Below are 22,248 nucleotides of genomic sequence, written 5' to 3' on the forward strand. Positions count from 1 at the left end.
TTCTAATACCCTGCTGTGCTTTTTCATGCTATTACATATTATCTAATAAACTGTACTTGAAAGGTGTGTGGTATATAATCTCATCTCTATGAATGATTCGGAATAATGGAACATAATTGCTTAGGTGTATTGATGGGGCACATTGGACTGTAGCAATGTTACAATATTTTGAAGATACTAAAGGCACTTTCTACCTACACAAATGGATACAAGTGTACATTTCTAGGATAATATTTTAAAATCTGTTTTGGGGGTTCTAAATGTATAAACCATGACAGCTTTTTTTTAAAAAAATAATAATTTATTCTCGCTCACGGTCTGAATGTATATTTATCTTTTCCTGTGTCACAAAACCAGGAACTGTTTTTACTCTGAAATTATAGTGTGACCGTACAGTAGTAGATACCCACCCACTTATGTCTCAATTTAGTCTAGAATATTCTTTTATCTCACCAGCATGCATTGAGCCACAGCAATTTTAAGAAACCCTGTGTCTGCCTTACCATTGATTACTGGAGTATAAACAACAATCCCAACCAAATTAGGATCAGATACAGTTGTGTCCAGAATAAGGCCACCAATACTGAAAAAGAAAGTTCAAGGTTTGAAACAAAGTCAGACAGAATGCTAAAAATAATTCCAATTCTAGGAACAATGTTATTTTTTAAAAAAAACTATTCTGGAAACTCTATATTACTCTACTGTCTGCCTGAGGTTTATTATATTTTTGCTCTATGAAATTATATAAACAGATCTACCAAAAATATTACGGGTTCTTAGCATTCCTGGAAGAGAAACGATTCATTGATTTGTGGGAGAGCTGCATAAAGGATCACTTAAAACATTAACATAATTATAATTTATTGTAAATTCTTCCCCCCAGACCTGAAAATACAACAAAGTTTGGCCCACAAACCAGTTCCAGCATGCAAGTCAGCAGTTATAGACTTGTTGGTATGAAAAACACAAATAATACATTTAAGTTCCACGGATTTAAAATGGACAAGATGAAATGCCTTCCCTTGTGAGGTGTGCCTGTCTCCACCATTATTAACTTTCAGGAATCTGAACACATTTTGTTTACCTAGGTGTTTGGTCTCTGAAGAAAATTGAGCCTATCAACTACAAAATCATCGGATGCAAGAATGTTTTAAATTGTAACTACTGTATTTTTCCCATGTATAAGATGACGCTTTTTGCTTAAAAAAAAAAAATTGGGCAAAAATCGGGTGTCGTCTTATACACAGATAGTGAATGCAGAGGGGGGGACGTGTGATTAATGGCAGCAGCAAGCAGGAGAGGTGATTGGGTGGGTGATTGGTGGCTGCAGCAAAGCTTGCTGGCGATTGGCTGTGGCAATTGGGCAGGCAATAGGTGGCTGTGGCAAAGAGGGCAGGTGATTGATAGCTGCGGCAAGTGAGTGGGTGGGCTGTTGGTGGTAGTGAGCGGGCAGACAATTGGCGGCTGTGGCGAGGTGTGCGATCAGCAGTGGCTGTGGCAAGTGATCGGCAGTGGCGGGCAGGCAGGTGGGCAACTGGCGGAAGTGACCTCCCCAACCCCACCAAAAAGCCAAACCACTTAATTTCTTAATTTTGGGTTAAAAAAATACGGGCATGTTATACATGGAAAAATACGGTACTTTTAAATGTTTTTCATTGCAATTGTTTTTAGAATGCTTTAGCAGTTTCACTGCAATTGTTTTTAGAATGCTTTAGCTGTTTCAGAATGTTGTTTGCTTTGTTTTTGCTTTGAAATTGTGTATTTGTTTGGTGCCCTGGGCTCCTTGGGGAGGAAGGGCAGGATATAAATTCAATGACTAAATAATAATAATAATAATAATAATAATAATAAAAACAATAAAGTGCAGCTTAATTTTCCCAATAAAGTCAGTGGGACATAGATGTACTTAACTTCAGTTAAGCTCTGCATATTGTTGGGTCTCTTAAAAAATATATCCTGTACTCAGCTATAATGCAATTTACTTACCTGCTTATGACCATAGCAGTTATAACGGGCTCCCACCCTGAATAGAGGACAGTTCTTGTAGCTGGGTGTTTAGCAGCAATTACAATCCACATAGGAGTCAGAGCCAAGAAAAAGGCACCAGCTAAAGGAGATATATAATAATATTTCTCTGCAATAAATAAAAAAAACCCAGCATGTTTATTAGTATTTTTATTGCAGTTTTCTATATTATTCTTATACCATATTAGAGAAAATAATATACTACAATACCTGTCAATTGCAAACATTTGTTTTACTCCTCACACCTAAACAAATTTATTGGGAACAATTCCCATTGTTATCAATTAGGCCTCAGCTCCAAGAAAGAAAGCTTAGGGCAGGTTTCCTCAACCTCAGCCCTCCATATGTTTTTGGCCTACAACTCCCATGATCCCTAGCTAGCAGGACCAGTGGTCAGGGATGATGGGAATTGTAGTCTCAAAACATCTGGAGGGCCGAGGTTGAGGAAGCCTGGCTTAGGGTGTCAGTCTCAGGAATCTTATTTTCTGTTTGAATAATTACAATTTGTGCCACAAACAATTTGTTCTACAAATAGGCATTCTAGGCCTTTGTTGAGACCTAAAGACGGCAGCAGTTTGGGATCGTGCTTGATACATGCACCAGCGGCAAACCTAAAGCATTAATAAGTACTGCTGGTCATATTTTAAATACAGGGTTTTTTGTAAAATTAATTTAGAATTAAAAACGCAAGTGAATATGAAATATTCTGGGCGCAATTGTTCATGCAATTGTAATTTAGCTCTAGCAAAGCTAGAACACAATTAGCTCTAGTAATAACAAGGATAAGTCTCAAAGCATTTCAGTATTAAAAAAGGCCAAGAGAATATCTGGTGTTAAGGACTGCCTATTTACTTTGCACAAATCCATTCTCATCCGTTCACTGTGACAACTAAATTAATTGTTTCAGTAAGAAGTACTACAGAATTATTTTGGTATTTTTAGAAGTCTTAAAAGCGGTATGTGCTTGGTTCTTTATTTAATCTCCCAACCTTCCATCTGCGCCTCTTCTTTCTAACTATGCAAGAAGATGAGCTCACACATCACGATTGCCCAGTTTATTCTGGTCCAACACCATATGGCCTTTGAACCACAATCAAGCCCGTTTTCATAACTGTACATTATACTATAACAACAGTGCTGTCCTAGTGAACTATTTTACTCAGCTGGGCCTGTTCACAATTTAGCAAGAATAAAATAACAGCAATGAGATACAACACAGGAAAAAAATGATAGGGACTTGAATGAATGTTTTGACATCAGAGCCCGCAGTAATGCCCATGGCAATCTTCCTCTCCTTCCAGGCAACACAATGAAGAGGCTGGGAACTGGAGCAAAGCAGTCCAGTAAGCTTCAAACCATTGTGGGAAGAAAAGAAGGTGCAATTGCCTCAAAAGGGTTCTTGAGCTGGGGAAGCAAGTGAATCCTATTGCAAATATTCCTTGTTCATGAACAAATGATCTAGAAGTATGATGCAGTATCAGCAACAACCTGTGTAAGTAATCTTATTAATAGCTACAACAACCCAAGGACTAAGATACATCAAACGGCCATATTTGTGATTTAATCCCCTTCAATTAATACAATTACCTATCAGAATGTAAAGGTAGAAATGTTACTTTGCATTTATGGAAGTGTTGTTTTCCCCCCAAAATACATTCTGCACAAGAATCTCTGCTTCTACTAAAATCAATGACAAAGTGAAAAATATGTGCCACAGATAAGCACTTTTCAGGTTTTCCTGTTTTGCTCTCATAGAATCAGACTTTCAGTAGTGCTGGCTGCTAGTCCCTGGACCTGGTGGGGCAGCCTGTGACCAAGTAGGTCTTGTAGGCAGGAAGAGAGAGATCAAGGATTATAGCAAGCAAAGATACACACTCCTCCCCTCTCCTGCTGGAAACGGATGAGATCTGATGGGAGTGATTATTTGCAAGACTAAGCAGAGGAGATGGACAGAAACATCTAGGAAAGGTCTTAGTCACGGCAAAATGTATTAATAATGACCGTGGATTATGGGGGAAAGACTGCAGGACTCATAATCTTGGAAGGTCTACATCCCACTGTGCCCAGCAAAGGAACCTCAAGTGAACTTTAATCGAAGACACATTTAACTTGGTAGTTAATTCCATTGATTCTCAAACTAAAACTTCTGCAGCCATCGCTTCAAAAAGATGTCCAAATTATAGCCCAATAGAGCCCTCTAGTGTTCCAAGGGGATAATCATGCAGATTTATACTTTATTAACCAAAAAGAAAAAAAGGATTCTAACATTACTCCAGAATGCAATCAAACTTGTTATACAGAACAGAACGTTTTCAGAAAATTATCTTATCATCTTCAGAGCAGCAAGCCCAATAAAACATGCACTCGCTTCCCAAATGCCTGCCATGAGAGATGGATGGAAAATATTTGTTTGTTCAAGGCACTGGGACTCAAAACAGAGGACCTCAGCTCTAGGACCAAGGCACCTTACAAAGCACTGCAGCATTTTGTCAGAGGAATGAACTGCTAGCCTGCGGGCTTCAGGACTGCTACTGCAATGACAAGAAAACGGCTGTACAGCTAGTAGTAGAGGCAAGGAAAGGCAAGTTTCAAACGCATGTGGCTAACCTGTGTCTTTGGACTACAGCTTCCATCATCCCTGACGACAGGCCATTCTGGCTAGGGCTGTTGGAAATGGAGTCCAGCAACATTTGGAAGGCTTTGGTTAGTCACTCCTGGTCTAAAGGGTCCCCCCTGTCCCAGGATAAGCTTCCACCATAAACCTACCAAACCTTGACACCTTTGGAGGCTCATCTCTGAATTCCTCCTGTCAGTTGAGGTCTGGGGCATGGAAGGTGTTTTCAGCAGTGGTGGCCCACCAGTGACTCACCTGGCGGAATTGAAATGGTCTCATTCCCATTCCAGTGTCAAACAAAATCCACACACACACACAGCCTTTTAAATCTGGTTCCTTTTGTGCTCTTTGTGACTTGTCTGTAAGCTGCATTTTATGCTATTGTTATCACACTTTCAGTTGTTTTATTTCTTGTTGTGAATTGCCCAGGGAATGCTGTTCTACAGTAGCCTATAAATATGGTAAACAAAGCTTCTGACTGTACAATGGTACCTCCGGTTATGAACTTAATTCGTTCTGGAGGTCCGTTCTTAAGCCGAAACCATTATTAACATGAGGTGCGCTTTCGCTAATGGGGGCCTCCCGCTGCTGCCATGCCACTGGCACGCGACTTCTGCTTGCATCCCGGGGCAAAGTTCGCAACTAGGGGCATCTACTTCCAGGTTAGTGGAGCATCTACTTCCGAGTTAGTGGAGCTCGTTACCTGAAGCATTCGTAAGGAGAACGGTACATAACCCAAGGTTCCGCTGTAGCCTAGTTCCTCAGTTTGAGCAACTCATACTTGGACACAGACTGTACTCCTCTCGTACTCTCTTGCTTACCTGCTTTGATGCTCTGCCTGCTTCCCCACTGAACTATTTGCGTACCTGTGTGGTACCTCCTTGTCTCCAAACTGCTAACCCTGACAATTGCAAAGAATGTTTATTTTTCCAGTTTAGACAAACTCTTAATTGGCATAATAAAGCAAGTGGAGCATTATGGGGACGTACAAATTAGGATCCAACAGAAAAATAATGTAGCACACTAAATATATTTCGCTGCAGTGCTTACGCTGTCTGCATTTTGGTTTGTATTGCTTACAATCAATTTGCTTTGCTATGCAGCCACTCTTCCTAATCTACCATATCTAATGTGCATTTTCTTTTCTCCCGTATCTGCACGCATTAGGCCACGCTTGGGTAATCGGGATTACCCAATGCTAAATACTTTTCCTCTGCATCTTCCCATCAACGTTGCAATATCTGACTCCAAAGAGTTGAGAGAACTCCCAGTTTAAAAGGGTCTGGGCTAAAAGGGAGGGAGAACTGGTGGGGTGGCAAGGGGAGCAAAGGGGAGACAAGGGGGCGGTAAGAGGCCTATCATCTAGTTACAAAGAATAGTCAGGTTTCTTCGTGTGATTATCTTCATACATATACTCTGCATGTGGGATGCTGCACAAATATTGATTATGGTAATAAAAACTGCATGTAAAGACTGTCTTACAGTTGTTGTTGTTGTTGTTGCTGCTGCTGCTGCTGCTGCTGCTGTTTTTCTGCAGATAGTTGTGTGCCCTGTACAATACTATGGATCGAATAATAACTCTTTCTGTTTCCTTAGTAAGATGAAGCATTGTGTGATAAGGATTAAGCGTAAACTGCAATCTTTAAATTTAGAACAAAAGCTCTGAGTCCCGATGACAAAGCATCAAGCCAAAGTAACGAGTTCAGCAGTTGAGTTCAGCAGTAGAGCGCAGAGGCCAAGGCGGACTACTCTGCCTGCCTCCTTTGTGAGCTAACGAATTGCAAGCTCCCAACTAAACCAACTCAATAAACAACAACAAATATGCAGGTAGAAAGCCAGCGGGGGGTGGGGGGGTGGATATTCAGCATATTGTTCACATGTGCAAATATTTGCCTGTTGGGAGATATTTGCCTTTCAAAAGCACCACAATACTCACCAAGGCAATCATAAAGACCCTGACTTATCCAAGCAAGTATGGCAAGAGTGATAAGGTCTCCAAAGCTCGCTGCAATGGGTGTTGCAACATTGTCAGGATTTATGCCAGTCTTCTTTGACCCAACGATAACTCCAACCATTATTATTCCTAGAGCCAACAGAAGTAGAAAGTTTATCAGTCTCATGCTGCAATTGTAAGAGTGGAAAACTTTAAGAAGTGATCAAATTAAAAAAATTGGGTGTTTTTCCAGCTTAGTGCAGTGCTCCTATTTAATTTACATCCTTCTCACCATGTTAAAAGCAGCTCTGCTTATTAGAGCATGAATACTTGCTTTTTTACAATGATTAAAAATTAAATGGTGTAAATTCCAGAATGCATGTTTGAACAACTGGAGCTGAATTTGTAATTATTATTACCTCATATGCTATTCATTAAAATGTTTCCATCAACAATCCACAACTTAACAAACACGTGAGATAATTTTGTAAAGACCAGACAAAGAACATTACTTGACTAACACTCAATAGATTTTTTTTTTTAATCCACTTATTAAATGCAAGTTAAGCAGTCTCTGGAAAATACCTTAATTTCTATTCTATTTCTGGCGGGCTAGAACACAGGTGGAATGAAACTGACTATTCGTCTAAACAATATGCCTTGTTTACGCTGCAAAACTGCTGTTTATTAGAATTGTTTTTGTATTTAAGTACTTTTTATAACATAATGTTTCTTTTACCCTGTAAAAGCGATGCTATGAAGGCTGTTGCTACACTGCTAGAACACAAGAGGACTGAGTGATCAAGGCGGTATTTGCCTTCAGGAATCCAGCCCAATATAACGGCTGCCACGGCTGCCAAGAAGCCAACTACAGTTGCTTGCACCTAAAGAAGTGAAGATAAAAATGAAAATTGAATTTGCATCACAAGAATTGCCTTTGTATAAACATTCTGCTGCACAAAACATTTACAAATGATGAGGAAATCCAAGCAACTGCCAAGATCATGGTAGAACACCCATGAGAGATGGGCTCTTTGTTCTAAAACCAATTTCCTCAGCATCAGCTTCCAAAATGGGCAAGGACAGAGCTGCCGTGTGTACAGCCAACTGCTTCATGATAGCATTTATTGATTTCTTTTCTTTCTTTTTACTAAGTTTTATAGACAAGGATAATATTATACAAATAAGTATACCAAATTTTCCCATGTCATTTGTATATCACAAAAATAGCATAATAAATATGGAGTGATATCTGCAACATATGGTTCATTATTAGTGGTCAATGTATAAGTTCTTGGCTCATGAACTGGTTTAAACAATTATGAAGGAAAGAGGGGGAAAGAGGGGGAATGGTATGTGGGGTGGGATCGGGTGGTTGTGCTTCTATTTTTCTACTTAGTGTATGTGTGGGGTTTTGTGTCAGCATTACTTATATGGATTTTCTTACTATTCGCTTGTTGCATTTCCTCGGTGGTGAGAGAGGTTGGGGGTAGCTTAGGGTGTGATTGGTTGTCTTTGGTTGGCTGTAGTGAGAATTGTGTGTGTGTGTGTGTGTGTGTATTGATTTCTATAGCACATGGAAAACTGGAAGTATACTACAATACTTCTACATTTCATTTAGCTATTTACTTATTTATTTATACCCTGCCTTATTTCCACCACTGAAACTAAGGCTTCAACATGTCCCAGTTGAAGAAGGCTTGAGTTAATTACAGCTTTCTCTTTAGCAGACACCAAGCTTAAATCAATTGTTCTATTACAAAATAAAATAAAAATCCATGCTTTGGATTCAAGAAGCCTGAAGAACTTCATCATGCTACTGAGTTGCTGAATGTAGGTTATGAAAGGGGAATGGGAGTTGCAGAGGTAAGTAAGATCACAGGGCTAAATTAAAAATAACTGGGGTGCATTGGCATGGAGAAATCTAGGTTGGCATCTATCTGTCTCAAGAGACAGTGGAGTGCGCCTCTGGGGCTGAAGTTAAGGCAATAGAGAATCACAGTGCCTGCTGTGGCTGCAGAGACCTGTAACTCATAACTGCTGCCTCCCACATTGCTTTTGCAAACCTGGGCAGTGTATATGGAGGTCCTGGGCTGCTGAGACAACAATACTCCCCTCTCGGCTTCACTGATGTGGTCCAAAGGAAAGCAGAGCAATAAGTTTGGCACCAGCTTGGCTGCAGGAGTTGCGGGAAGGAGGCGTACAAGGCACCATCCACCGGTGTTAGGGACTCCGGATTTCTCTTCCCCTTGTTTTATAGTGGGATCTGATTTTGATTTGAGTTATTATTGCTTTTCTCTTCATAGACACACAAATCAGCTTTAAAATTAAAAATATGTGCAGTCCAATCGTAACCATATTCCCTCAGAAGTAAAGCTCACTGAGTTTGATCAGGCCTGTTTCCTAACAAGTGTGGTTAAATTGCAGTCTAAACCATTAAAATATATGGAACAAATAATTATCTTAGAAAGGCCAGCATTTTAACACCACAGCAAATAAACATATTTTGGACTAGAGCCAGAGAATTTGTTTTTGAACACCCTAAGACTATATTTTAAGAACAAGTAAAGGTAAAGGGACCCCTGACTGTTAGGTCCAGTTGTGACCGACTCTGGGGTTGTGGCGCTCATCTCGCTTTACTGGCCAAGGGAGCCGGCATACAGCTTCCGGGTCATGTGGCCGGCATGACTAAGCCGCTTCTGGTGAACCAGAGCAGCGCACGGAAACGCCGTTTACCTTCCCGCTGGAGCGGTACCTCTTTATCTACTTGCACTATGACGTGCTTTCGAACTGCTAGGTTGGCAGGAGCTGGGACCGGACAACGGGAGCTCACCCTGTTGCGGGGATTCGAACCACCGACCTTCTGATTGGCAAGTCCTAGGGTCTGTAGTTTAACCCAAAGCGCCACCCAAGTAGGTACTAAAAAAAACTCCCTTAAAGATAAATCAGCAGTCTCAATGTACTGAGACTGCACTGCAGCCAGTCTAAGGCACAGCAGGAGACTTCGAACTGAGGTAAGACTTGCTGGAGATCTCTGTAACAATGCTCCACAGCTCTGAGAATAATTACTCAAATCTGACTACAAGTGCTATTTGAATTGTATGCAAACTCTCAAAATCCTATGAACATTAATCTCATGGGAAACAATGCCCGAGTCATCTGACTGCAAGAGCTTTGTACGTGTCAGCAAGTTGGAGTTAACACTTTATTAGCAAGAACACCATGTGTCAGAGTGTCAGGGCTAATGAGCACAACAGCTCATCCCCAGTAGGTCTTGCCCCATGGATCAGTTGCTGAGACTGAAAGTCCCTGCCTCCCCACAGCTGTCTAAGTACCCTCTTCTCCAGGGTTTTTTCCCCAAGCAATTGGAGACTGTGCTCGCTTGAAGCTAACATCTCCTCCACCTTTTTCATGCCTCTTCTGGATCTGCGAGACCAGAGGGGAGGGGAGTTTGTCGCAGAGAAGCGGAAGACACCTGTGACCCCTCACCTGCTGGACTCATCTATGCTTCTTGGCCTCCCCCCCCCCCCCCGCTTCAGCTTCTGTCTCTAATTCTAGATTCCTCTCTGTCACAGACTCCCCCAGCTCACTAAGCCCTGTTACTTCTTCAGCTTCCGACAGCTCCTCCTCCCAGTCTTCTCCCTTTGACCACTCATTATTGTCCTCCAACCAGCACTCCCTGGGCTCCCCGCCTTCTTCCCTTGGGTTTCCCCAGCTGGTTCCTCCCACCATTCCTCTGCATCCAACCAGTCCATGACATCTTGTATCCATGACAATGTGTTAATCTGCAATGGCTTTTTAACACTTTTATGAATCCTTACCTGTTTTAAGGCCAAATTACCAATTATTAAATTCCACTTCTCAATGGGTGAATCCATTTTTCCAACATTTACCTGTAAAAAAGCACAAAATGTGTTTTTAGCAAGTGAAAAATATTGCCTTAGTAGTAATTTGAAGAGTTCAACTATCACTTTCTACCACAAACATTTTGTGTGCAATAACATCATTTCATCTCAAAAGTATATGAGTCGTGTGCATGTTTCTTCAAAATGGAAGCCATGATCAGACTTTAACTGACTGTCAATCCAAAAGTGCTAGGGGAGTGGAGAGCTACATACTGTCTGTATACCGTATCTTGTCAAAAACTGCTTTGTGTTTAAAGTAGCATTATTAGCATGGCCTTTTATGAAACGGATATAAAAACTGGATTCTTTTTTGAACTGTAAAAATATTTATTTATAATTGAAGGTTATAAAATGTTAATAAAACAGTCGTACCTCGGTTCCCAAACGCCTTGGGAGTCAAACGTTCAATGGGGCTTACCTTCAGGTAAGTGAGTGTAGAATTGCAGTTTTTTTATTTGTTTGGCAGCAGCTGATTCATAGGAATTATACCAAAATTATGCTAATTATAAGATTGATAACAAAAGACATAAAGCACGGTTATTCTCCCCCTTGTGACACTGTTCTGACTGTTGTTTGACTGTTCAGAACCTTCCCTTTAAGTCTCTCTCTCTATTCTTATTGTTTGAAATGTTTAAAGGCAGACTTATGCTTAAATGATGCAAGAGTACATATTTTGAACAATTTTAAAATCATTACATTCTTGCATAGAAGTAAGCAGATGACCCCAAAAATACTTTAATACCTCCCGAACTAAAGAAATGCAGAGTATTTTATTAATTAAATGCACATCAATGCACATTTTGAATAACTATACACATAGAGATATGTGAGGATAAGAAAAAGATGGACGCCACCTGACTTCCTCCAACCAACCTGACAAAAGACAGGGTGCAATACATTATGAAGGGCACAGGACACAGGGAGTGGTTTGGGGAAATAGGGTCAGCACACCAGTCTATTCATTTTTCAACTGTCACTTGCCTATGATAATTGATGGTGGATGCTGATCTCAACAAATGTTGCAGATGTCCCTGTGTAACAAGAAACCGCTAATATCAATACCTCAGCCTTATAATGCTTCATATACTTACAGCTGTTGACAGTCGGGATGCCAAAGTCATTTCCAAATTCCCTTTCAAACCAAGTAGTGCAGGAACCAAAATGAAAACTTCAGTAATGTTTTTGAACACTTCCCAATGCTATTTGACAAATGGAAAACATAAAAATAGATATATTAAAAAAAACCCACAATAAAATAAATGTTTTAAAAATAGTAACACAAAATTACATTTCTGGGAAAGGGTTTTCTATCTAGATATTACCAAGGGAAGAATATACTTTATATTCCTGAATCTCAGTAACTAATAAAGCCAAAAACAGTTCGGTACCTAATATATTTTCCCCAGTATCAGTACCATCAACAGTACAGAAACATTCCAATAATGAGTCATGACATTTCATAGCTGAATACATAGAGCTGTTGTTTCCCTTGCCAGTATTATGTAACTATCATATCAAAAGCCCAAAGACTGTAACTGAGTAGCTAATCTGCTTTGATATCTCAGTGGGACCTGCAAGAAAAAGAAGTATCGTGACCTTTCTCGCTGCCTTTAGTTTAGCGGCTCACACTGATATAGAAGAACAGCTCATTCTAGCAGTAACATTGTCTAGCACGCATTTTACAGGCACCAAAAAGAATATAATGGAGGGCCTTGTGGAAGCCTTGCAGAAATCAATATATACTACATCCATATAACCTTTTTTCCTACCAAGCTAGTAGGTAAACCTGGCATGGTTTATTATTGAGAACATCATGCTAGTTCTTTGTAATGACTGTGTTCTTTTCCAAATGCTTCCAAACTAACTCCTTAATTATTTGTCCTCAAAGCTTCCCAGTTATGAACACAGCTGACCAACAATCTGTAATCTGGATCTTCTCCCCACACCCCTTTTATAGATCTGATGTATATGCGCTGAGTGTCCCAGCACATCCAGTCCCCTGGCACATGTCAAAAATTATAGCCAAAGACTCAGATTGCATCTTCAAGTTCCTTAGGTGCAATTCATCTTGCCCTAAAGATTAATTCAATAGGACCAGGCGCTGTGGGTTAAACCACAGAGCCTAGGACTTGCCGATCAGAAGGTCGGCGGTTCGAATCCCCGCCATGGGGTGAGCTCCCGTTGTCCGGTCCCAGCTTCTGCCAACCTAGCAGTTCGAAAGCACATCAAAGTGTAAGTAGATAAATAGGTACCACTCCGGCGGGAAGGTAAACGGCGTTTCCGTGCGCTGCTCTGGTTCGCCAGAAGCAGCCTAGTCATGCCGGCCACATGACCCGGAAGCTGTACGCGGGCTCCCTCGGCCAATAAAGCGAGATGAGCGTCGCAACCCCACAGTCGTTTGCGCCTGGACCTAAATGTCAGGGATCCCTTCACCTTTTTAGTTTAAATAACATACCTTAATTCAATTTCCAATGAGCAAACTGAGGAATTTGAAATATAAATGTGAATATTTTGTAAGTTAGCGTTAGGAGTTTGTGGGTGCCAGACCCCTCTAATTAATCCCTGGATTCAGCAAGTGCTCAAATCTGGTCAAGCCACGCTGGCTTCCTATGAGGTGTTAACCTGGGTGATGAGCTTTTAAAGAGAACAGGGCCCTCAACAGATAAAAGCCGGAGTTTAGAGTAGAGAGTTTGGTGTGTGGATGTGAAAGAGATGTAAATAATAATAATAATAATTTATTATTTATACCCCGCCCATCTGGCTGGGCTTCCCCAGCCACTCTGGGCAGCTTCCAACAAAATATTAAAATACAGTAATACATCAAACGTTAAAAGCTTCCCTAAACTTCTTGGTAGACGAGAAGTAAAGTGGCAAGCTGGAGAGAAAGAACATGATGTGTGATTTCTGTTCGAATCTAAGGCCGTGTCCATGGGAGGAAGAAGACCCTTTTGAGGTGTTGATGCTGTCAGCCCCCCCATCACAGGCTCAGGTTGTACATGTGTGCAAGTAAACCATATATCCTAAAGGCACCACAGTCTCTGCTGAGTCTTGTTCCCAAAAAGGAAACACAAGCCCTTGGAATCTTGCACTGCATGGAGACTGGAGTGGCGTCCAGTTGATATTAAAGATCCTGCAAATATAATGGCACTTGTGGTGTCCCTTTACACAATTTGCCTGGCTTTGAAAATTCTGCCTTTGTGCCAAATGACCTCATTTCCTCCCTACAAATTCTAAAGCAGCAAAAATGGATTTCAGAGGTGGGGGTGGGGGAATAAAGCTTCACTCAGTGAAGTGGGTAGACTAAGAAAAGGAAACTAGAAAAATGGCGTGACTAATATCTTGTTCAACATGTGCTGAACATAAGTTGTTGTTTTTTTACATTTTTATTCAGGTTATGCAAATAAACATATCAATATAGATATAAAATACACAAATAAACATACCGATAAACATATCAGTATACATATAAATGTAAATATAGTTCATTTACATAGTTTATTATATCCCCTCCCCAAATTATACACAAAAAAATCAAAAAATCATAATATTTTGGACTCTACCGAGCCTTGGACTCCCCTCCACCCTTTTGGTAAGTATCAAATAAGTTCTACAGTCACGTATTTTATTTTTGATCTTAAATATTAACCGCTCACTGTTAAGAGTTGTTCCAGCCCCGCCAGTGCCCTCTACAAATTGGTTCCAATATACTTCCAATATTTATTCCAATTTTCATGAAATTTCTGTTCATTTTGGTCTCGTATTCTACCTGTTAGTCTAGCAAGCTCGGCATAATTTACCATTTTAACCTGCCAATCGCTTATGCTAGGTATAGTTTCCGTTTTCCAGTTTTGTGCCAACATAGTTCTTGCGGCTGTAGTGGCATAAAGGAATATTATCTTATCTTCTTTTTTAATTTCTTTACCCATCATTCCTAGCAGAAAGGCTTCGGGTTTTTTGGGGAAAGTATATTTAAAGATTTTTTTAAGCTCGTTGTAGATTGATTCCCAAAAGCCTTTCACTTTATTGCATGACCACCACATATGGTAAAAATCGCCTTCTGCTTCACCGCATTTCCAACATCTTTTGTTCTTTAACCTGTACATTTTAGCCAGTTTCACCGGCGTATGGTACCACCTATATATCATTTTCCACGTTTTCCCTCAATGCCATACACGCCGTAAACTTTATATTGTTATTCCATAGTTCCAGCCACCTTTCAAAATCAATATTATAGCCAATGTCTATCGCCCATTTAGTCATTACCTCCTTCACCTCCTCGTCTTTTGTATACCACTCCAATAACATATCGTATATCCTAGACAATATTTTACTCTTGCCTTCAACAACCTCCACATTGAACTTAGATTTTTTAATCTTCAAATCCTACTTTCTTTTTATCTTCTTTTAGCAGATCGTTCACCTGGTGGTATTGCAACCAACCAGTTAATAAGTTTTTTATCTCTTCATACGGTCTAAGTTTAATACCTTGTTCTGTTTTGCTTATAAGTTCTTCATAAGTGGCATTCTTCTCTTCCATATTGGTTTTCCTGATAGTTAACACCTCTATTGGTGAGATCCACCAGGGGGTCTTCCTTTCCAAGAGATTTTTATTTCTCTCCCATACCTGGAATATTGGTCCCCTAAAAATATGGTTTAGGAAGCCCCTGTGTACCTTCACCTTTTCGTACCACAGGTACGAGTGCCACCCGTACCTGTTATCGAAACCCTCCAGATCCAATATGTCTCTATTTTATAATCTTATCCAGTCTTTTAGCCACAATAAACATGCCGCTTCATAGTATAAACTCAGGTCCGGTAGGGAGAAGCCCCCTCTTTCCTTTCTGTCTACCAATATTTTCATTTTTATTCGAGATCTTTTTCCCTGCCAGATATATCTCGCCAGGGCTCTCTGCCACTCTTTACATTGCTTTAAACCTTTAAGTACGGGAATAGTTTGAAATAAAAACAACATTCTAGGCAGGACATTCATTTTAACAACCGCTATCCTCCCCAAAAATGATAGTCTCATTCTCCCCCAGATTTCCAAGTCTTTCTTGATGTTCCTCCAGGTGGCCTCATAATTTCCTTATATAAGTTGATATTCTTTGCCGTAATCCACACTCCGAGGTATTTCACCTCCTTAACTGTCATAATTCCCGCCCTTTGTTCTAAGTCTACCGTTTCTTCCTTAGTTAAATTTTTAACCAGCATTTTAGTTTTAGTTTTATTAACCTTGAGTCCTGACACGGCACCAAACTCTTCAAATTTTTGTAGGGCTTCTTTTACACTGTGTTTTGGGTCTTCTAGTGTTAATACAATATCATCCGCAAAAGCTTTGATTTTATGTTCCTTCATTCCTACCTTGACTCTTTTAACCTCTGTTGCTTCCCTCAATCTCTTATTAAGTATTTCCAATACTGTTATAAATAGTAAAGGAGACAAGGGGCAACCTTGTCTAGTCCCTTTAAATATATTGAAGAATTCTGATGTAGTATTATTTATTACCAGTTTTGCCTTTTGTTCATGGTAAATTGCTTCTATACCTTTTCTAAATTTTTCTCCCATCCCCATCATTTTCAGACTTTTCATCAGGAAACTCCATGAGACATTATCAAATGCCTTTTTGGCATCTATAAATACCAAGGCCGCCTGTTTATCTATTCTAGTATCCAAATATTCAATGATATCTATCACATTTCTTACATTATCCCTCAGTTGTCTCCCTGGAAGGAAGCCCGTTTGGTCTTTATGAATTCTATTGTTTAATACCTTTTTTAATCTTTCTGCCATTACATCTGCAAACAACTTGTAATCGTTGTTTAATAGCGAAATTGGCCTGTAATTCTTCACTTCTAGGGCATCTACATCTTTTTTAGGGATCAATGTGATGTATGCTTCCTTCCAGGTGTTCGGGATCCTTCCCTCTTTTAAAATATTATTCATCACTTCACATAGGGTTGGGGATACTTGATCGCTTAATATTTTGTAATATTTGGCCGCTGGCCATCCGGCCCCGGCGCTTTTCCAGTTTTCATCTTTTTTATAGCCCTCTTTATCTCTTCTTGTGTGATCATCTGGTCTAGTAACTCTTTTTCTTCTTTTGCAATCTGTTGCAGATGGTGTTCTTGCAGAAAGCAGTCTATTTCATAATCTGTTTCCTTTCCTCTTTTATATAGGTCCTTATAGTACTTCTGGAATTTCTTTTGGTTCTTCTACAATCCTTTCTCCATCCCTTATCTTACAAATCATGTTTTGTTTCCTCCTTTCTCTTATTTGCCACGCCAAATATTTCCCTATCTTATTAGCTGATTCAAAATTCTTCTGTTTCATCATTTTAATTTTCCATTCAATCTCTTGGTTAATTATCGTAGAAAATTTGGCTTGTAATATCTTTATGTTTTGTTTTACAGTCTCCTCACCAGGATTGGTAGTTAATTTTCTTTCATTTTCCATGATCTGTGTTAAAATCTGCTCTTTCTTTTTCTCTTTTTCTTTTCTTAAGTGGCTATTTTTCTGAATCAGAAAGCCCCTCATGACTGCCTTTCCTGCATCCCACACCGTCTCTATAGCTGTTTCCCCATTTAAATTCCATTTAAAGTATTCTTCAATTGTTTCCTTAGCCTTAGTTACTATCCTCTGATCATTGAATAGAAATTCATTCATTCTCCATCTACCCGCTCTAACATCTTTACCTTTTATCTCTATAGATACCGAATTATGATCAGATATAGTTTGTGCAAGAATTTCCGACTTAATTAAATTCTGTGTCAATTCCTTCAATATCCAAAAACTATCTATTCTCCCCCAACTCTGGTTTGGGTTTGAGAAGAAACTATTCTGTTTTGTAGTGGGGTTTTTGAATCTCCAGGCGTCAATTAATCCCATATTATTAACCAGATCAAAAAAAGATCGGGGTCATTTGCCTTCCTTCATCTCTTGCTTTTTTGTTGACTTGTCCAGATTTGGTGACACTACATCTCCTGGCAATTTTTTCCCCTTAGCTTTAGCCGATTTTTTTTTTAATCCAGAATATATTTGCTAAAGAGTGGTTTATCTCTTCTTCCTTCCTATCTAACCAAATTGCTAGCTCTTTAACCATTTTGGATCTTATGTTCTCATTTGAGTTCTCCGGTATTCCTCTGAATTTCAGATTTAATTGATTTTGTCTCATCTGTGTCATGGCCATGTTGTCCAACAACTCTTCCTGTATCTTTCCTATCTCTTTAACTTCTACTCTAATCCTATCCACCTCCTTCTTGCTGTCTTTCGTATCTTTTTGCACCCTTTTCATTGAATCCTCAAGTACCTTAGCTCTTACCGATAAATCTTTAACTTTTCCTGTCAGTTCACCCACCACCCCCTCCAGTTTCTTATCCAAAGTGTCCTGTACTTCCAGTAGCTTTCTCTCAATATATTGTTCATTATTTTTAAATTCTTTCCTTATTTCGGCCATCAAACTATCGTAATCCTTAATTCCTTTCCCCTTCTTCCCCTCTTCTTGTCTAGATGGCCTCCTTTCCGCTGGCGTTCCCACCCCCTTTTTCATTTTGTATATTTGATATTCTTCCTCCTTTGGTAATCACTATAAAGAATTGCTGGCTTCCTCGATTCCTCCCGTTGTAATTGGCCTTCTGTATGGTTTCGCAGCAGGGTATCACCCTCCGTACAGTGCCTGTCTGCTAATCTCGTGTGGTCCGTAACCCCACCAGTAAATATATCAAAGCCAGTAAAGAAGGACAAAATGCAAGAAAAAGGTATGAGCCAACGTCTCTCAAATGCTACAGAGAAGATCCGAAGACTTGCCTATAAAAAATTGAAGAGATATAAAAGAGGGCGATGGGAAAAAGATTAAGCGTCAAAGTTTTAAGGGCGTGTAAATGAAGACACGTAGTTAATTCTCTAGAGTCTTGGGGGGAATGTGATGAAAGTCTCAATCCAGGGGCAAGTCCAAGCAGGGGAGCTGGGTCAAGAAGGGAAGTGTTCTTTAGGACATGAGGCTTTTTATATAGCGTTAAGTCCTGGCACACTATCATGTTTAAATTCCCCTCTCCCAAAAGTTCCCAGTCTCTTTCCACCAAATCTGTAATTCAGTCTAGGACATAGGCTCAGTCTTCTCCTGTTTAAACATTAGTGTGTATCTCTTTAAGACAAGGAGAGAGACAGAAGCGGAAAGGAGCAAAATGGCGAAGCAAAAATCCCAAATTGTTCGCTTTTTCTCCCCAGCCTCCTCAGATGTTTCTTCACTTCTCTATTCCTCCTGTTGTCACTCAGGTTTTCCCAACCTTTTACTGGGTTAAGTGTATAACAGTCTCTGTCCTTTATTCACGCATGCTTAATGACGGAAACTAGGAGAAAGAAACTTTACGTACTGTTTAAGTCAGTCCCTTCTTAAATGCTGTATTCAGAAAAGTTGAAAACGGAAGAACCGTCCATAAACCCCACGCCGGTCGTTGCTGTGACAGACTCCGACCCGATGAAACAGAAGAATTCCTTTCCCTTCTCTCTAGTCCATTAAAATGTTTCGCTGTTACTTTGCCTCCGACTCTTTATACTTTGTGTCTGAGGTCTTTCCTCCACACCCACTTAGCGGCTACTTTCTTACTTTCTCTCTCCCAGCCTTCCGCTATACTCCATTTTAGTCTTACCGCCAGTGGTGGATTCCTTCTCCTTTCACCACATATTTCTTTTCCGCTGGGTTCTTCAGTTAAACTTCCTTTAACCTTAACTCGGTTACTTTTCGCTATTTTTCCGTTGTTTTCTGCACAATCCTTAATAGCTATTTCCCAGCTTTTCAACTGTTGTTGGAGATCCGCCGCTTTTCACACGGAGCCTGAGGCTTCACAACATGGAGTCTGTTGCTTCCCCTTCATGCTGCGGCTCCAGCCCTGTTAAACGCCAGCAACACAGGTGAGCACAAGCAGCGTCGCTGGGTACTTTGTCCCCCAGAATAATCCTCCTGAGGTTTCGGGGTTCATGGAGCCTTCGTGACCCCCTCTAGACCTCCGTGTTGTTCGAGACCCCCCCAGAGGGCAGCCTCGCGCTCCTTTCCGTGGCCGCGGCGTCCCGGAAGTTGAACATAAGTTTATTCCAAGGACAATTAACCTCCTGAAACTCTCATGAACCTAAGTAACATTTGAGAACTCAAATCACAAACAAAATCTTCAGCTCCCTCTTGACTACAGAAGAACCCACTCAGAAGTTGCGTGTGTGTAAGTAGCCTTACATAATGAACAAACAACATTACAACAAAACAAAAACACGTACTTCAGCCTTAATATAGAGGACCATATTAAATGTCAGAAAAAAATCAGAATGTGTACATTTAAAGCCATACTTAGGAAATACCAACCTGAACAATATCCAGAACCATCCCAGCAGATACTGTTCCAAAGCCTGCTAGCAAAAATGGTACAAGTATCTGTAATGCCATAATGCTACTAGATTCTTTTGGCTGTTTTTTGCTGCCTTCCACAATGGTATCTTCTTCACCATCACTAGATACGTTGTTGTCCTGCAGCATAATATCTGTTTCTGACATGTCCATTCTGTCTGAATAATTATATCCTGCAAAGTTATCATACTTTGGGCTACAGCTCGATGAATTATGTCCATTGCTACCATTATGAAAAGTTGATTCTGAGAAATGATGATAATCCATGTGCTGGTCAGTCCTAACACTGAAACCATGCCCTGATGGCTGTAATCCATCTTGCCAGAGACCATTCACTTTCTTATGTCTTTCTTCCTGGTTTTTGTGATAAACAATTGGAACCATACTTAACAGCAGGTTCAAGAACTTGTCAGACTGAATTGTATTTAGATTTATAGTCCAATTTACAAAACTTTCTCCATGATAGGCTTTATCATTTGTTTTCTTGCTGACAGATCTTCCTTTACAGTTAGTCATGCTGTTTCAAAAATATTGTTCTGATGATTGCTTCAGATCCGAGGGAAGTTTAAATGATGCATCAAATGGTTTTATAGAGATCTTTGATTTGATACAGCCGACCACGTTGTGAAGTTGTCTGTTATGTAGAAAGATTTCTTTTCACTAACTTTTGGTCTCGAGCAATTCCGCAACAAAGCTGGGATCTAAAAAGAACACAGTAAACATGTTAACACGTCTGCCTTTTTTGGCTTCTAAAACTTGATAGCACAGGCATCTACTCCAAGGAAGTTACTACGTTATAGCAATGCTATTATACTGTTTTTTTGTTTTTTAAAATGTATTTTTATTAAAGATCTTCTGTTGTAATCTTAAATCATTCTCAGTCATATGGTGGCACAACCCCAGCAGCAAAATGGGAAGGAAATGGGTGGAATGGGAAAAAACCCCAGCTTGGTTCATATCTTTTCCTTCTGCAAGACAAAATCCTGATTCTCCTGCAGTCATTCTTCTCCCCTTCCCTGAAGCACATCAATATTTGTCTCTGACAAAGGGCTTGTCCACAAATGCTTGAGTTTGACCAGGCATAGGCAAACTCGGCCCTCCATATGCTTTCGGACTACAACTCCCATCATCTCTAGCTAACAGGACCAGTGGTCAGGGATGATGGGAGTTGTAGTCCCAAAACATCTGGAGGGCCGAGTTTGCCTATGCCTGAGTTTGACTTTGAATCTCTGGCTGTAGAAGTCCCTCACTCTAAGCATTTGCTATCTCCCTAACCTGGTGAGACACTTTAAATGCTTTCTGGTAGTTATGCTTGTACCTTGTGTGTGGAAGAAATTATGGAATTGCTGAAATGACTTTATCATAGTGCTCCTGCTACCACTGCTTGCTTTCCGAGGCCTTCTAAGCATTGGTAAACACGGGGGCAACGTTAGAAGTGATGTGGTGATAGTTACATGGTGATGGTGTTGCCAGATACTCTGGGGAAGTGAACTTTTTCACTATTTTGATAGAGATTTCTTTTCTATTTCTATTACCGTGCTTTTGATGTTCTGTTGAGAAGCACAGGGTGCCAATTAGCTACGCCAGTATAAGCTCTGGTGTAATGGTGGTCATGTTAAACTGGAGCATAAGCTCATTCTGCCTAAAACACAACAACAAGGAAACGATGGTGATATAACATAATTTGGGCGAGAGCCACAGCATTAGTACTAAGATACAGGAGTCGGTCAAATCTTCTACCATGCCAGTTGACACTACAATTGCATATTATTGTCTGAGTCTTTGAAATTATTCATCATTCTGGAATTTAGTCAGAGTTTCTGGGAGTAACCGTTTCTATTTTTCGTAAGTATTAGTTTGTTGTAATGTGTATTTTTTTGAAATAAATTGAATTAATATCCTCAATTACTACTCCATAAATGTTAGTACTCTCCTCAATATCTACTTAGCTCTCCTTTCGTTTTGTTTTTAAAAGTATTTTTGGCTAATAATAGAAGTGATGGAAACTTGCAGGACCACTTTACAAACCTGTTCGTTGGAATGTTCTGCAAATGCAACAATCTATCTTGCCTCTTTAAAACCTCCAACCTAGTAAATAAATACATGGACCTGTAGTCAAAAGATATTTTAAACAGAAATCTTCAATTTTAGCAGTTGGAGTAAGCAATACCAAAAAAATGTGATAATGGAGTCTGATGGGATTATAAAACTGTTCCATGCTAAAAAAAAATTGCACATAGTGTGGTTCAAATGATTTCACACCTACCATGTCTCTTGGCTTATACAGTATATGACTGATAGGTCTTTACTCTTCCTAACTGCCTAACTGGATTATCAATAATCACATTGTCTTCATTAAATATTACTCATAGCTTAGGAC

At 39.9% G+C, this 22,248-nt stretch overlaps 1 protein-coding gene across 2 annotated transcripts in view; it reads right to left on the minus strand.

Annotated features, from left to right (window-relative positions):
* Positions 1-22,248, minus strand: part of SLC41A2 (solute carrier family 41 member 2) — a 50,477-nt gene that overhangs the window by 22,482 nt on the left and 5,747 nt on the right. Inside the window, exons 2-9 of one of the 2 annotated variants that reach the window (XM_081879265.1) lie at positions 21,404-21,510; positions 19,827-20,569; positions 11,569-11,676; positions 10,394-10,465; positions 7,312-7,456; positions 6,576-6,722; positions 1,987-2,134; positions 504-583 (exon numbers count right to left, since the gene is read on the minus strand). In XM_081879265.1, the coding sequence (XP_081735391.1) occupies positions 504-583; positions 1,987-2,134; positions 6,576-6,722; positions 7,312-7,456; positions 10,394-10,465; positions 11,569-11,676; positions 19,827-20,384 (1,258 nt within the window). In that variant the 5' untranslated portion in view covers positions 20,385-20,569; positions 21,404-21,510. The remainder of the gene's footprint in view (positions 1-503; positions 584-1,986; positions 2,135-6,575; positions 6,723-7,311; positions 7,457-10,393; positions 10,466-11,568; positions 11,677-19,826; positions 20,570-21,403; positions 21,511-22,248) is intronic. The other variant, XM_081879264.1, reaches the window with a different exon arrangement.

Source organism: Podarcis erhardii (genome assembly GCF_964252035.2).
Source record: "Podarcis erhardii genome assembly, chromosome: 10".
Taxonomy (NCBI): Eukaryota; Metazoa; Chordata; class Lepidosauria; order Squamata; family Lacertidae; genus Podarcis; species Podarcis erhardii.